The following is a 16,642-nucleotide window of genomic DNA, read 5'->3' on the forward strand; positions in this document are numbered from 1 at the left end:
ACTTCATTATAGTACCAACACACAAAACTCAGTTCCAGATACGTCTAAGGTTTAAATGTAAAAGGCAAAAAATTCAGCAGTTTTAGAAGAAAATATAGGAGGATATCATATGATCTTGGGATAAAGATTTCTTCTAAAGATGCCAAAGGCAACACTCAATTGCTAAATTCAAGTACATTAAAATTAAAAATTTCTATTCATTAGAAGACTAGGAAGAATGTTGCAAAGTCAAGCTACAATGGGGGAGAAGGTCTCTGCAACATATATAACTGACAAAGGGATGATATCTAGAATGCATTAAAAAATCTATAAATAAATAAGAAAAAGACCATCAATGCAATAAGAAAACAGAATAAAAAGATATGAACTGGCCTTCGATAGAAGATATGAATGGTGAATATTAAAAGGGGTTCAACACTTAGTATTTTATACCCACAAAATTGGCAAAGTTAAGAATTCTCTCTGTGCTAAGTGTTGGTGAGAATGTGGATCAACATTCCCCTTACAAACAGCTGGGAAGAATGTAAATTGGTACAACCACTTTGGAAAATAAGTTGGCATTTTCTTATAAATTTGCATTCCCTTCGGCATTTCTCTTCCCTTCTGAGTATCTGCTAGGAAAATTCTAGGACATATTCACAGAAGACATAAGACTATTTATAGCAATAGTGTTTTTAAGTACAAAAAAAAAATTAGAACCCTAAATGAATCAAGGATAAGCAGAGGAGACCTCTCTTTTCAGTCATTTAGTTGAGGGGGAGAGGACAGAAAACAAGTAGCTAGAGAGGGGGCATCGAGTTCCAGGATGGTTTCTTTCTGGTTAGATGGTTATTCTGTCTTTGAGGATAGAGGCTCCGTCAAACACTGCTCGCTATCCTCCGTGTTGCCTTGTACATAGGAGGTTATTAAGTCAGGGTATGTTGCATTAAAATGAGTTTCAAGTCTCTAGATTCAAAGGCAAGAAATATATTCCAAAGCTCCAGTGACTTCTGAATCACCTACTACCATTAGATCACCTACATTATTCACTGTTTTCCCTTCTTAGTGAGGGGAGGGACATCAGAATCTGACTTTTTATCCAGTTTCTAAGGCTCTGAAGAGGTGGCCCTCTGACCATATTTAACAAACCATCAGGAAATGGATTAGGTATCAGTAGGGATGACCAATGAGGTAAAATGACTTACCTGGATTCTTTTTCATTTATATCGATGTTATCATAGATAATAACTTCCTGAGACCTAAGTTCTAGGGTCAAGACACGAACAAAATAGTCCATTATTAGGTATGGCTCATACAAATTTCTGGGCTTTCCGAATTATCCACAATGTCCACCATTATCCTTAATACCCAATTATCCAGGTGTCTCCCCATGTCTGTTTTATCAAAATCTGATCATAGAACACAGGCTGGAAGGATCAAAGAGCAAAAAGAATCTCCATTTGGGGAGAAATTCAATTAAGAGATTAAAAAAATAGTGGCATGCCCTAGTATCTCAAATACACACATACATATTTATGTCTATTTAATTTCATGCATGTTTTCAGAAAATATGAGTTACTGAAAGGGTCATCTTTAGAATAGCTCCCCATCATCCTGGAACTAGGCAAAGATGTTTTACTTCTAGAACAGTAAGAGGGCTTTTCCAAAATCCTGGAAAAAGACAGTTTAAGTAAAATATTCATGTTTTTTTCCTCCTTAATTTTGATTTCAAACCATTGGTAACTGCTCTTCTATAATAATCTTGCATAAAATTGAACCTTAGTGCATAATTGGACATTTTCAGTTTGGGATATTCACATTCCTTGGTGCTTTACATAGAATCCCATGTTTAAGTGATTCACCACTTGAATGAGTTTGAGACTTTCTAGTATAATAATTTCATAATTCATATTTGATTATTCATAAATTTGGCTGCGAGTACAATGCATGTCTATTCTATGTTCGCTTTTTGGATTTTTACGTGGACCAAGGAAACTTGGGGGGGACCTATGATTTTACCAGGCTTATTTATATAACCTTCACTTGTTATTTAGTACAGCAAACTCATATTTCTGAAATATAATATACATTTGAATTGCCTAATCAGAGTGAAATCAAAGTACCACCATGGCTAAGGCTTACAAACAAAAACCAGCAAACAACACATGGCCTTCTTACTGGCAGATTCAACTCACTGTACATATATTGAGATCATACTATGGATCAGACAATGTACTGATCTGTGCATTATTGTTTTTATAGCAAAGAATATTCCAGTGACCCATCCTTGATTCAGCTAGTCAGTGTAGTGCAACTTGATCATGTCCAATTCATTAGGTCTTAATTAGGGTGATTTGGCTGTCAAATCCTACAAGAGCTGTGTGGTATAATGTAAAATGCACGAGCTTTGTAATCAGAGAAACTTGAGTACAAATCCCAGATCACTAAGGTATGGATATGGGTCCTAGAGCTTCCTAAAAAGATACTATTTTTCTGGGATTTTAAGAGGCCCGGTATATAGTAGGCACTTGAGAAACGTTATCCATCTTCCCCGACATAAGTTATACTGTTGGATAAAATGTTGTCTTTGATCTTTATGTCTCAAACTTTCATTAACTATGGAATGAAGGAAGGATTACTGCTTCTCTTTCCCTGCCTCTGAATATGCCAGTACTGAGTAGTTTTGTGCCAGTAGTAAGTGAATGTCACTTACCTAAATCAGGCAGCGAAATGGAAAATGCACTGTTGATTGACAGGAGACACAAAAGGGTTAAGGAAAAAAGCCAGGTTCAGAAAGATTAGCTGATCCATCTCAAATAACATATTGATGACTAGGTTTCTTGCTGCAAGTGCATCTAGGCAAAGATGTGAAGCAAACCTCTCCTGTAGCTTTGTTCTGATCAACCGTCCCCCTGCTTCCACACCACCATTTAAAAATGAGCTGATGTACCCCTGGGACCACCCGTAGTTCCCTCCCCTAACTAGGCAACTTCAGGCTCTGCCCTGTCCATTCACAAGATCCTGTTTCCACCTTCAAACCTTCCAAGATGCCCATCAAATACAGGCCTACCTTGTTTCATTGCAATTCACAGACACTGAGTTTTTGACAAATAGGTTTGTGACAACTTGCCATCACCAAGCCTATCAACACTGTTTTTCTTTTTTTTTCTTTTTTTTTTTTTTTCTCAACGTTTATTTATTTCTGGGACAGAGAGAGACAGAGCATGAACGGGGGAGGGGCAGAGAGAGAGGGAGACACAGAATCGGAAACAGGCTCCAGGCTCCGAGCCATCAGCCCAGAGCCTGACGCGGGGCTCGAACTCCCGGACCGCGAGATCGTGACCTGGCTGAAGTCGGACGCTTAACCGACTGCGCCACCCAGGCGCCCCAACACTGTTTTTCTAAGAACATTTTCTTAATGTCTCTGGATCATATTTTGGTAATTCTCGAAGCATTTCAAGTTTTTTCATTATTATTCATTATGGTGATCCGTGATCAGTGATTAGGACTCACTAAAGCTCAGAAGATGGTTAGCATTTTTAGCAACAGATTTTTAAATTAAGGTACGTACATTTTTTTAGACATGTTTCATGCTTAGTAGACCACAGTATAAACACAACTTTTATATGAACTGGGAAACCAAAAAACTGGACTCACTTTATTGCTAACATTTGCTTTGTTGGGATGGTCTGGAACCCAATGCACAATATCTCTGAGCTGCACCTGGACATCCACTGTGGTGAAAGAGAACCACCCTCTGCAGACATGGGACCCTGCCTACATGTATGGTTAAGCCAAAAGGATATCTTGAGGGCAGAATTCCAGGCCGGGGGCGGGGGGGGGGGGGGGATGGGAGATAGCAAATTGCTAAGTGGGAGAGGGACATTTGGCCTGAGTAGATTGTTTGGTTACACAGTTAAGGAGATGGAAGGAAGCAGGGTGTGGTAGAAAAAAAAATCCACGTATTTTAAGCAATGAGTTTCAGTGCAGTCCGACGGGTACACTCACCACGGGCCAGACCGCTCTGCTGGGTGTATAAAATGATCAGACACAGTTTCTACCCTGAAGTAGCCAGGCGTTTAGTGAGGGAGACCCAAAGTACAACACTGTGTGATAAGAACCTAAGAAAGGAATGTCCAAAGAAACAACACTTCTGGGAAAATCAGCTAACCTTTATGCAAGCCTTAGGTTCTTCATTTCTAGAGCGAACACCAGCTCTATCACACGGGGGAGTATTAGAGCTGCATGGGCGTACCTAAGTAGATGTGCCTGGGAAAGAGCTGAGGACGTTCAATGGTCCCTGCTGTCAGTGACTGTACAACCAGACCTGGTGCCATCAGAACAGAGGAGCAGCAGTCCCTGAGGTCAGAGGGAGCTGCATCTGACTCTGAGTTCTGCCACTTGTCCACTTACCTGTGCAAGTCACATAACTTTTCAAAGCCCTAATTTTTCATCCGTGAAATGGAGAAAAGAGGTTCTATCGCATCGTGAGTATTGTGAGAACTGGAGAGAGAACACACGTGAAGTCCTTCACCCTCCCTGTCCTCGATGCCTAGTTAGCGTACTTCCTTGGCTTCTCCACTCAAGGGTTCCTAGCTCAGCAAAGCCTTTCTTAATGCCAACTCCGTTCCTCTATTTTTTTGGGTCAGGGTGATGGTAGCTCCTATTTAAACATAGAAACGGAGGCTACAAAAAGTCTAGAACAATATTGCCTTCCTCTAGGTCATTTAACTCATTCATCAGCTATTTACGGAGTACCTATCATGTCTCACTCACTGTTCTTTATACTGGAGATACAGCAGGGGACAAAACCATGAGTGCCCTCATGGATTCTAGCAGGGTGAAGCAGATGCAACAAGGATTTTTATGTTCTGTCAACTAAGGAGAGAAGTGCAACTGAACAAAAGAGAGCAAGATGAGGGGCCAGGAGGGCTGCAGGTGAGGGCTGGTCTGCCATTTTTCGGAAGATGGTCAGGGAAGGGTTCGCTGATGAGGCAACTTGAGTAGAATCTGAAGGAAAGGAGGGGGTGAGCCACACTGTTATCTGAATGAAAGCGTTCTGGGAAAGGGAACGGCCAATGCAGAGACCGACAGGCAGAGGTGTGCTAGGTCTCTTTAAAGAAAAACAAGGAAGTCGGTGCATCTGGAACAGAGGGTGTGAGAACAGGTTTAACATCTAGTTCCCATGTAAAACTCATAGCAGAGCTGAGACCAGTTGGCATTTAATTCTTGGCTTATTTCTACCTAAATCAGACCATTTAATGACTGTCCTAATAGACAGTGTGTGTATCCGAGAGAAAGAGAGGGTGGAGAGCCTTACTCTTTTTCCATGTCACATTTCCAGTGTTGCAAAACCTCTCTCTGAAGGTAAGGTAATCAAGTAGGAGTTGGTGTTCAATCAAAAAGCTCAATAAACACAGTAATAAATTCTATCTTGTCCTGTTATATCTACACGTTATTAATTGAAAAATTAAGGCTGAGGGGCAGATTTTGCCAAAATTTATGAGAAAAATATATCTTATTTTTATTTGAGAGAGATAGAGAGTGAGTTGGGAAGAGGGGCAGAGGGAGGGAGGGAGGGAGAGGGGGAGATAGAGCAAGAGAGAGGGAGAGCGAGAGAGAGAGAATCCCAAGCAGGCTCCATGCAGTGGGAAGCCGGATGCAGGGTTCCATCCCATGACCCTGGGATCATGATCTGAGCTGAAACCCAGGGCCGGTCACTCAACTGACTGAGCCATGCAGGTGCCCAAGGGAAAAATCTTATTAGACCTTCCTAAAGATGAAACATCTTTCTCTGCAGGTAGTAAATTTCTCTTTTATAGAGGTGTGCAAGCACAGATATTTAGCTTGTTAGGAAGTTTCCAGAAAAGCTTTTGTACTGCATTAGACTAGATAATATGGATTTCTCTTATAACCCTGTGATTCTCTAACTTTAAGAAAAAAGGTTTCTCAGGAGTATTAATAGATGTTAGAAGACATGCACAGGATGTTAGGGAGACACAGAGGAGACACAGGTAATCCAGGTCTGGGTAGAGAGGTTCAGGAAAGGTGTCCCAGAAGGGATACTGTTTGACCAAATTTAAGGGAAGACCAGAACTCTGATAATCAAAGGAGGTTGGAGGAGGACGGGTGCATTCCAGACCAAGGGAATGTCATGGTTAAAGCAAGGAGGCACCAATACCATGGCAGAATTACATCTGTCGGGTATTTATGTGGGATGGTAAAGGAAATCTGAGTGAGAGATGGAACTGGACAAAAAGGGAGCTTCCATAAAATATTCACTTGCCATAGAAAAAGCCTGGGTATTCTAAAAGTCATTAAGGAGTCACTGAATAGTTCTAAGAAAAAGGAAATGAGATTTGCATTAAAAAATATCAGCATTTTCACCTGGATCAATTTTTTTGTTAATGTTTATTTATTTATTTATTTATTTATTTTTTTAATTTTTTTTTCAACGTTTTTTATTTATTTTGGGACAGAGAGAGACAGAGCATGAACGGGGGAGGGGCAGAGAGAGAGGGAGACACAGAATCGGAAACAGGCTCCAGGCTCCGAGCCATCAGCCCAGAGCCATCAGCCCAGAGCCTGACGCGGGGCTCAAACCCACGGACCGCGAGATCGTGACCTGGCTGAAGTCGGACGCTTAACCGACTGTGCCACCCAGGCGCCCCTATTTATTTTTGAGACAGAGTGAGACAGAGCATGAGCAGGGAAGGGGCAGAGAGAGATGGAGACACAGAATGTGAAGCAGGCTCCAGGCTCTGAGCTGTCAGCACAGAGCCTGATGCGGGGTTTGAACCCACGAACTGTGAGATCATGACCTGAGCTGAAGTCGGACGCTTAACCAACTGAGCCACCCAGGTGCCCCGGCTGGATCAATTTTTTAAGGGACCACAGGCATCATGGTAATCGTTTTTTGTCAGAAGCATCTAACCTGCCAGGGCCCGAGTATGCCTTCAAGCTAGGTCTAACTGACCACAGGAGCTCTACTTCCATGGTCAGGAGTACAATCTGTGAACACGACAGTCTGTTGGATCTCTTGGTAGATCTAGGTCCAGCAGACAACTGGACTAAAAATCATGTAACTTTCAGCTTCTACGAAGGATGAGAACGTCAAGGTAGAGTAGTAATTCCATGCCAATGTATCTGGTGACCTTAGGGAAATTATCTTATTGTCCCCTGCTCTTCTAAAACACAGATCTCTGTCTATATCCATTTCTACATATTTGAGAAGTGCCTGCAGAAACTGCCCAGCCTCTCTTGTAGGCAAGAGGAAACATGGGCTGGGGCATGATTTGCCCACAACTGCACACTGAGTAAACGACAAAGCTGTAACTAGCATCCAGAATCCAGGCCTCCCATACTGCTGGCGAACGTGTGACCTTCTCAACCACTGGTAATTAGCGCGGAGATCTTGGAGGGCCCTTTCCAGGTCTAACACCTTGAGATATATGAACCAGTCAGCTGCAAAGTTCATCTCCCCTGTCTACACATTACTTCTCTCTAGAGATGCAAATTAGAATACAGAAGTGTAGACAGGTAAAACACTGAAACTCGCAGGGCCAAGAAAACATACAAGGACGTAATTAATAACACAATGGCCAGTGATAACAGGGATATATGACACAATGGCTGGTGATAACAGGGATATATGGCAACAAAATTACTTTCTGGACTTTGCTTAGGCTTTCCTCTCTACCACTGTTTACAATCCTGTTTCATCAAATTTTTTTTTTTTTTCCCAAACGGATGTTGTCACCTTCTTATTACTAGCTGTGGGTGTGGTTCATTCACAAATTGGAAAGAAGAGGCAGGTGATAAGCAGGCCTTTGGCTTTGGTTTCTGATACCCCCTGCACCGTTTCTGAGACTAGGACGCAGAGCCACAAGGCTGACACTGCGAGTTCCCCCATGCGGGGGGGGGGGGGGGGTGGGAACCAAAAACAACCGCCAAAGACTTTTTACCTTACATTTTCTTTCAACTTGTTTTTCTTCATTTTAAATCTGTTCTTTTCTTTCTTCAAGAATTTCTGCAGTCTTTTAAGGGCTTCTTTTCCGTCTAAGCTAAGAGGAATCAGAGGATATAAACAACACGGCATTTGAGAGAGTACTAGAGAAGGAAGAGGCTCATTCCAGAACACGTCCCACTCCAGGAAGTGAGAGCAAATGCCTCATCAACCTCTGTGCTAGTCTTATTTGTTTAGATGCCAATATGAAGTAACACACACCAGTCAGCTACGAAGGGAATTATACTTCAGTACAAGCTTCATCCACCGCGAATGGTCTCTATTTCGTACATGTGAAGCAAGAGCTTCCTTTCAGAGAAGATGACTTAGGGAAAGAATAGTTTACAAACTATACTGGAAATACAGCAATTCTGGCTCCTGAAATCCATGTCACCAACTTTTTTTTTTTTTTTTAATTTTTTTTTTTTTCAACGTTTTTTATTTATTTTTGGGACAGAGAGAGACAGAGCATGAACGGGGGAGGGGCAGAGAGAGAGGGAGACACAGAATCGGAAACAGGCTCCAGGCTCCGAGCCATCAGCCCAGAGCCTGATGCGGGGCTCGAACTCACGGACCGCGAGATCGTGACCTGGCTGAAGTCGGACGCTTAACCGACTGCGCCACCCAGGCGCCCCATGTCACCAACTTTTAATTGACTGACTGATATTACAACAACGGTGGTACATTTATTGCCCAGTTAATGATTAAAATTCTTCCAAATATGCTCTTGGGTTTTTTTAGGGGAGCTGGAGAGGGAATGATACATCCACACCATCCCACCCAGCATGGAACACTACTCCTCCCTCCAACCCTTGAACTTCTTGCTTTTGACCGTTGCTGTTTTCATTTCCACAATGTGCCCTCAGTAACTAAAGTTGACGAATAAGGCCCATTTGAACAAATATTCCCGATAACACTGAATTCTTAGATATTAAATTAAGTCTAAATCCCAGAGACATTCTTAACTTGCAAAGACACAAATTAAGTCATGACCAGTGATTTCGTTCCACAAATGCTATGATAGGGCGGAAGCGAGTTTTATTACTATTTACTTCTCCCTTTTGACTTAATTCCTAACACGATATTAAAGTTCCCTACTTGGAGAGATGGGCATTTTCTTAAGAAAGAAAAGCAATATGATTAAAGATTCTAGCATATGACTGTACACAATCCCAAGTCTCTTATTCATCACAATTGTAGATTAAAGTAGCTTCTCTCTACTCAAGACGCAAATCCTAAGGATGACACAGTCAAAGGAAGACGACTACTTCTTAAAGTCTGATTTTCCTACAGCATCAATACTATTAGCTACAATGCTAAGAAAGAGAGGAACTCACTCTATTTTTGGGTAGTTGCCTTTTGTTTTGTAGACCTCTTCATACACTTCTTCACTATTTTCTTCTGGAATTAAAAGAACTGTTTTCATGTATTACAATGACAATAGCTCAAATTCATATTTCACCAAAAATTATTGGATACCTATCATGTGCTAGGTACACTTTCATGTCAGGCATGTTTTTAAAAATATTTTTTAATGTTTATTTTTGAGAGAGAGAGAGAGAGCAAGCAGGAGAGGGGCAGAGAGGGAGACAGAAATCTAAGCAGGCTCTAGGCTCTGAGCTGTCAGCACAGAGCCTGATGGGGGGCTTGAAGGGAGATCATGACCTGAGCTTATGTTGGATGCTCAACAGACTGAGCCACATTTTCTTTTAAAGTTTATTTATTTGGAGAGAAAGGGACAGAGAACCCCAAGCAGACTCCGTGCTGTTAGCACAGAGCCCAACATAGGGCTTGATCTCATGAACCATGAGATCATGACCTGAGCCAAAACCATGTGTCAGACGCTTAATCAACTGAGCCACCCAGGTCCCTCAGGCACATGGTAAAAATAATTAAACCCCTATAAAAGTAGGTACAAAATGAAAATTCATATTTGCTTCTCCCCGATCCTAAGTCTGATCTGGTATAGTCAAAGAAAGCAGGTTTATCAACAGATTCCATCCTTCTACCCTCTTCCTTTGCATATTTTGTATATAACATTCAGAGTCTATAAACATCACATGCTGTGTTGGATGTTGGGGCAATAAAGGGGAACCAAAGCATCCTGAATAATCTTCCCCTTCTTAGCATGGCTTTAGCCTAGCCTAATACATCAGCTTAAGATACACAGATACAATTTAAGGCTACCCTGTATAGGAGAATTTTCAAGTTTAATTTTTTTTAATGTTTATTTTTGAGAGAGACAGAGAGACAGTGCGTGAATGGGGGAGGGACAGAGGAAGAGGGAGACAGAGAATCCAAGGCAGGCTCCAGGCTCTGAGCTGTCAGCACAGAGCCCCATGCAGGGCTTGAACCCACACACCGTGAGATCATGACCTGAGCCGAAGTCAGGCTCTCAACCGACTGAGCCACCCAGGTGCCCCCCCTACCCACATTAGCAAACGTCTTCTTATACTTACCATCATCTGAAGCAAATGAGCTAGAGAAATCTGACCTTGTCCTGTGGGGAGAAGTAACGCAGAGACCATTAACCTGTTGTGTTGTACCTTTAAAGTCTTACCACACTGCTGAAGGGCTGAGATGCACTTACCTCCCTCTGCTGGGGCACTCAACATCGTCGTATGTCTCCTCTGAGATGGAGCGAGGCTTCCAGGCCCCCTGGCCTGGCATTTCTTTAGTGACCTCCAAGGCCTCCACATACCCACCTATAAAGAAAACAGAGAAAGTCCTGGAAGAATAGCTCATCAAGTGCTACTAGCATAAATGCATTCGCACATGTCGTGGCAGTGGAGGCAAGAACAGGAAAGGCAGATTTCATCAACTAAAACCGGATTATAATTTTGATGTGTGCGTTTCTTTGGCAAACCATTTTGCCTTGCAGAGACTCAGTTATGGTTCTCTGAAGTTGGGATAATAAAAACACGGACTCTTAAGTGAGTGTGGCAAGGATGAATACGTATTCATGAAAAGTGCTCGTTACCTAGTGACCAGTAACTCCTCCCTCTTCTCTGATGGCTCTTCTCTAATCTCAGACCTCAGATGGTGATATCCTCCAGGATACAGCCCTGGGGCTTCTCTCTCTTTATAAATTTTTTTTTTAATGTTTATTTTTTTTAATTTTATTTTTTTTTAATTTTTTTTAAACGTTTATTTATTATTGAAAGACAGAGAGAGTCAGAGCGTGAGCAGGGGAGGGGCAGAGGGAGAGGGAGACACAGAATCCGAAGCAGGCTCCAGGCTCTGAACTGTCGGCACAAGCCCGACGCGGGGCTCGAACTCACAAACCGCGAGATCATGACCTGAGCCGAAGTCGGACGCTTAACCAACTGAGCCACCCAGGCACCCCTTTAATGTTTATTTTTGAGAGGGAGAGCATGACAGCGAGTGGGGGAAGGGGAGAGAGAGAGAGGGAGAGAGAGAGAGGGAGAGAGAGGGAGGGAGGGAGGGAGGGAGGGAGGGAGGGAGGGAGAGAGAGAGAGAGAGAGAGAGAGAGAGAGAGAGAGAGAAAGAGAGAGAAATAGACAGAGAGACAGACATAGAATCCGAAGCAGGCTCCAAGCTCTGAGCTGTCAGCACTGAGCCTGACGTGGGTCTCAAACTCACCAACTATGAGATCATGACCTGAGCTGAAGTGGGATGTTTAACCGACTGAGCCACCCAGGTGCCCCACTCTCTCTTGAAATTTAGACGATCTTATCCAGTTGTGTGGCACTTTTCTCTTCAAATTTCTTAGACCAGTTGACTGAGCGAGCACATTAGCATTTCCTTACTCCTTAGTGATGGAATTAGCCAGAAGATGGGGTGCCAGGTTGAAAAATGTACAGGGATTGTGGGCGCAAGTAGCGAGCCCTGTTAACTGCAGGTGCTGGTTTATTTCACAGAGCTATACACTTGTCATAATCATAAAACTGTCGTATTTTTATCAGTTGGCATAGTTTGATATTTCGAGTACGGGTGATTCAGAACCATTTTCACACATGAACTGTTAATCAGAAAGAAGAAGTGATACATCTGAGAAATAAGCAAGAAGCAAACGGACTTGTGTCAATTAAACGAACCAAGTAACAAAATTTTAACCCCTGGTAAGAAGTCAGCACGTTCGAACCCCAAACTGTCTCAGGCACGTCAGCTCCTTGAGCCGTCATGTGCTGCTTTTCCATAAGAGGTTATCAGCAAGTTTCTCCCAGCACAAAACAAAGATGCTGCACACACAGGTGCCTAACTCCTAGTTCAAGACCGCTTTTTTTCTTTTTTAATCCTTCCTTTTGGCTGCGGCAAATGTTAAAGTTTATGGCTTCCTCTTAAAAACACAGACAGCTCCCAAATTTACATCTCTCACTTAGACATCTTTCACAAATTCTAGATTCTCCCTCACCCTTCACGTCACTCCCATTTGGTTGTCTAAATACATTATGTTCCAAACCAAACTCAAGGTTTCTTCTCTGCAAATCTGCATTTCCTGAGGTCAGTCCCAGCTAAGTAAACAGTGGCAGCTCGTCCTTTCTGTCGTTCGGGTCCCAAACAGGAAGACGTCCTTGATTCTCTTCTCTACTTGCAAATTCTATCCTGAATCCAAGCACGGCTCAACAAGTCTACCCCGCATGCTCCTCCAAGCTCCCGTCCTTTCTCTCTCACATTAGTACCACATGCTCCTAACAGGCCCCTGATTGATCCCTTCGCATTTCTTCTTTCACGACAGCAGCCAGGATAATTCTTTAAATGCAATCAGATCACTCTGTTCTTGTGCTCACAGCCTGTCATTTGTTCTTAAAAACCTGTCAACGTAAATGTCAAAGTTCTTGCAATGGTCTATAGAAGCCCCCACGCTATCCGGCCCCTTGTCATGTCTCTGACCTCATCTCCTACTACACTCTGCTCCAGCCACACACCTCCTGGCTGCTCTGCCCCCACACCCGGTAGGCTCCTGCCCCAGGATATTGGCACTCCTTCTCCCCTCTCCCCCGGAACATTCTTATCCTAGATACACATGGCTCTCCTCATCTACGTTACAGCTTTGAAGTCACCTATGACTACTTGAAAAATCCAACTTCTACCTCTCCTTGGCTTTCCTGATTCTCTTTCCTTGCCTTATCTTTTTCCCTGTAACATTTACTGCCATTCCATATAGTGGATATTTTATTGTTTATATATTTATGATCTGTCTCCTCTGATTAGAATGCAACCTCTGTGAGGATAGGAATTTTTATCAGTTTTGCCTACTACTATACCCCCAGCCCCTGGACCAGTGCCGGGCACATAAAAGGCACTCCAATATTTTTTAATATTAAATGATTTGAATAGATAGGTCTTCTAACAGAAGTGTTTTCTGTACTGAATTTTTAGTTATAGTGTACTGATATTTTAAATTTTCTATCCAGTATCTCATTACATACTTGTTATTTGTTCTTTTTTCTTCCCCTTCATCCTCCTCTTTCTTGACTGAGATTTCTTCTCTTTATTCTTTTTTCTTTTCTATTTGTTTGGAAGTTTCCATTTGCTTAGAAGTTACCCGAGTATGTTTTCAATTTTACTTCTAACACACAGGAAAAAGCACACATCCTAAGAGTACAGCTCAATGGTTTTTCCCAAGATGAACATAGTCATGCATGGAGCACGTATTTCAAAAACCTAACACTGCCAGTGCCCCTCCGAGCCCCTCCCACGCTCTGTTCTGGTCGTCATTCCTTCTCACAAGGGTAGCCACCATCGTTAACACCTAACACATGAAGTAAATTCTGCTTGTTTCTGAACTTTTATTAATGGAATCATTCAGAATGTTTTCTTTGGTGTCGCCTACTTCAATACTCCGTGACATTCATCTGTGTTGTTGCATATAGTTGTAATTTGTTCCTTCCCGTAACTACTCCATTGTGTGAATACACTACATTTATTCATTGTACTTTAGATGGACACGTGGACAGTTTCCAGTGTGAGGCTGTTATAAAAAGTTCTGCTATGAACGTCTTGTATCTGTCTTGGTAGACTGAAGGATGCATTTCTATTGGTACAAGAACAGGCACGGCGTTGCCAGTCATAGGCATATGCCGGACTTTAATAGATACTGCCAGATGGTTTTCCAAGGTGAGTACCCCAGTTCACAGTCCCAGCAAGTGTAGGAGAGTTCTAGCAGCTCCACAGCTTCACTAACACTTGGTATCTTTAGTCTTTTTTACTTTAGCCATTTTGGGTGGGCAGGTAGTGATACCGCATTGTAGGTTTCATTTCCATTTCCCCACGACTTAATGAAGAGCTCTTGATTATGTATTTACTTTTTGAATATCTTCGAGTGAAGTACCTGTTCAAGCATTTTCCTAATTTCATTTTTCTGATTTCTATTCTTAAGTTTATTTATTTTGGGGGGGGGGGCATGAACGCATGTGCAAATGGGGGAAGGGGCAGAGAAAGAGGGAAAGAAAGAATCCCAAGCGGGCTGTGCGCTGTCAGCATGGGGCTGAAACTCACAAACTGTGAAATCACGACCTGAGCCAAAATCAAGAGTTGGATGCTTAACCGACTGAGTCACCCAGGTGCCCCTGATTTCTTTTTTATATTTTCTGGGTACAGTGATGTTCACAGAAGCTTTATATATTCCGAGTCCTTTGTCATATATCTATATGTACAGATCTCTCTCTCTCTCTCTAGATATCTGTATATCAAATAACATCTTCCACTCTGCATCTTGCCTTTTCACTCTGGTATCTTTTGATGAATACATCCTAACTATGCTCTTCTAAGGCTAACGTAAATTAATACTACAATTAAAAACCTTAGACTGCTTTAATTGTGAGTTACCTTCTCGAAGTATGTGCTATTAATGTTCAGTATTTTTTCCCCTCTCCCCAGTTTTATATTCTTGGTGGTTTTTTTTTTTTTTTTTCAGTTGATATTTTTGGTCAGCTTTTTTCTTGCATCCAAAATTCTCTATCCAGGATTATCTTCCTTCTGCCTGAAGTATATGCTTTAGAATCTCCTTTAGAGATTTCATTTGGTGATAAAAGTCTCTTTTTGTCTGAAAATACCTTAATTTTTCTTTCACTGTTGACCTGCATTTGCACGGGCTGCACAATTCTAGACAGACACCCAGGATCCTTCAGCTGCACTGTATTCAAGTTACACACTCTTGTTGAGAACTCAGCAGTCAGCCTGCTTGTTTCTTTCTGGGTGACTGACCTTTTTCTTTGTTTGCTTTGAAGATATTTGAAGATATTTTCTTATTCTTCAGTTTCTTTAAGATCTAACTAGGTGTGTTCTTTTATTTATCCTGCTTGAGAACTTTGGGGCTTCTTCATCTACAAACTGATTATCTTTCCACAATTCTAGAAAATGATGAGACATTATTTTTACTTTTTCCTCTTCCAACTCTTTCTAGGGCCCCTTTGTAGAACTCTGACTTGATGTTACTTTTAAGATTTTTTCTTTTATCCTTGAGGATTCTTATCCTCTGTCTCATTCTTTCCTATCATTCCCTATGGACTATGTTGGGATAATTTCTCTGAATGTATCTCCTAGTTCCTTAATTTCCTTTTCACCGGTGTCTAATCTGATATCACTCCCTTTCTATATCATTTTATCAAATTACTGTTTATCTCTATCAATTCTGTTTGTTCCCTGTTCCTATTCTTTTTACTTTTTAAAATCTACTATGATGTTTTGTATTTAACAACTCTCATATCTGTAACTATCTTTCAGGTTGGTTCCTGTTGTCTGCTGTTCTGCTGGTCTCCAATCACCGTGACTTGTTTGCTTGTGTGTTTAGTAATTGTGGCCTATGAACTGTTAATTTTTAAAAGGATACATTGGGGAATTACTTGAAACCTAGCATGGAAGGAGGCTGCATCAAAGAGGATTTTGTGTGCTTCTAGCAGTGATCTGGGAGGGCTCACAAGTTGATACACATTAGACTAAATTGGGTTTCCTCTGGACCACACACATAGTAGTGGGGATTTGAACTGCAGGTGGGCAAGACGATCAGCTCATGGGAATCTTTTCTTTTTTTTTTTTTTTTTTTTTCCCCTTCAGCCAGCACCAGGGTCAAAACGGACACGTTTCCGCTCCCTGGGGTTTAGGCTTTGTTAATTTTGTTTTCATCCCCAAGAAGCAATACTTTTTTTTAGTTTGTTCGTTTTTACAAGAGGCCTATTTGCATAGGAGTATAGAAAGACACGCCATTGTCTTTTTCTTCTCAAAATTTTCTGTTTTCCTGCCACTCTCCTTGACTAAGCATTTTATGCTATTGAAACAAGTAATGCAAAGAGCCATTAATGGACCCAGCGACTCCCTTTGTGCTTTCGCGGCCTGTGTGTTATGTACAGATTACTCAGAATAATCTTCTTTGCACTGTTTTCTTCACGGCATAATCCTCAAATCTATAGTGACTCCTCGTGGGCAGTCCATAATTGCGTGAAAACAGCTTTCAGCCCCCTATTCAGGGCTCTCCTTTAACTCTTTTATTAACTTCAACTTGTCTTCCTCTCCTTTTTTTTCTTTTTCTTTCTTTCTTTTTTTTTTTTTTTTTTTTGCTATACTCCAAATTCAGTCTACCCACTTCTCAAGGCATGGTTTTGATTTTATGCCAACTCTGTGCTTTCTCATGTGTCATTAATATCACCAGAAATGTCTTTTTCCCCCCCTGTTGTCACATTTATTTTTGAAAAAAAA

General features: G+C 41.7%; 1 protein-coding gene across 1 annotated transcript in view; it reads right to left on the minus strand.

Moving 5' to 3' along the window:
* The window catches only part of FYB2 (FYN binding protein 2), a 129,136-nt gene that overhangs the window by 16,986 nt on the left and 95,508 nt on the right, over positions 1-16,642 (minus strand). The window contains exons 10-15 of the mRNA XM_030324739.1: positions 10,575-10,689; positions 10,444-10,484; positions 9,322-9,385; positions 7,944-8,042; positions 2,693-2,721; positions 1,185-1,245 (exon numbers count right to left, since the gene is read on the minus strand). Of these exons, the coding sequence (XP_030180599.1) occupies positions 1,185-1,245; positions 2,693-2,721; positions 7,944-8,042; positions 9,322-9,385; positions 10,444-10,484; positions 10,575-10,689 (409 nt within the window). The remainder of the gene's footprint in view (positions 1-1,184; positions 1,246-2,692; positions 2,722-7,943; positions 8,043-9,321; positions 9,386-10,443; positions 10,485-10,574; positions 10,690-16,642) is intronic.

The sequence above is a fragment of the Lynx canadensis genome, chromosome C1, assembly GCF_007474595.2.
Source record: "Lynx canadensis isolate LIC74 chromosome C1, mLynCan4.pri.v2, whole genome shotgun sequence".
In the NCBI taxonomy this organism is placed as follows: Eukaryota; Metazoa; Chordata; class Mammalia; order Carnivora; family Felidae; genus Lynx; species Lynx canadensis.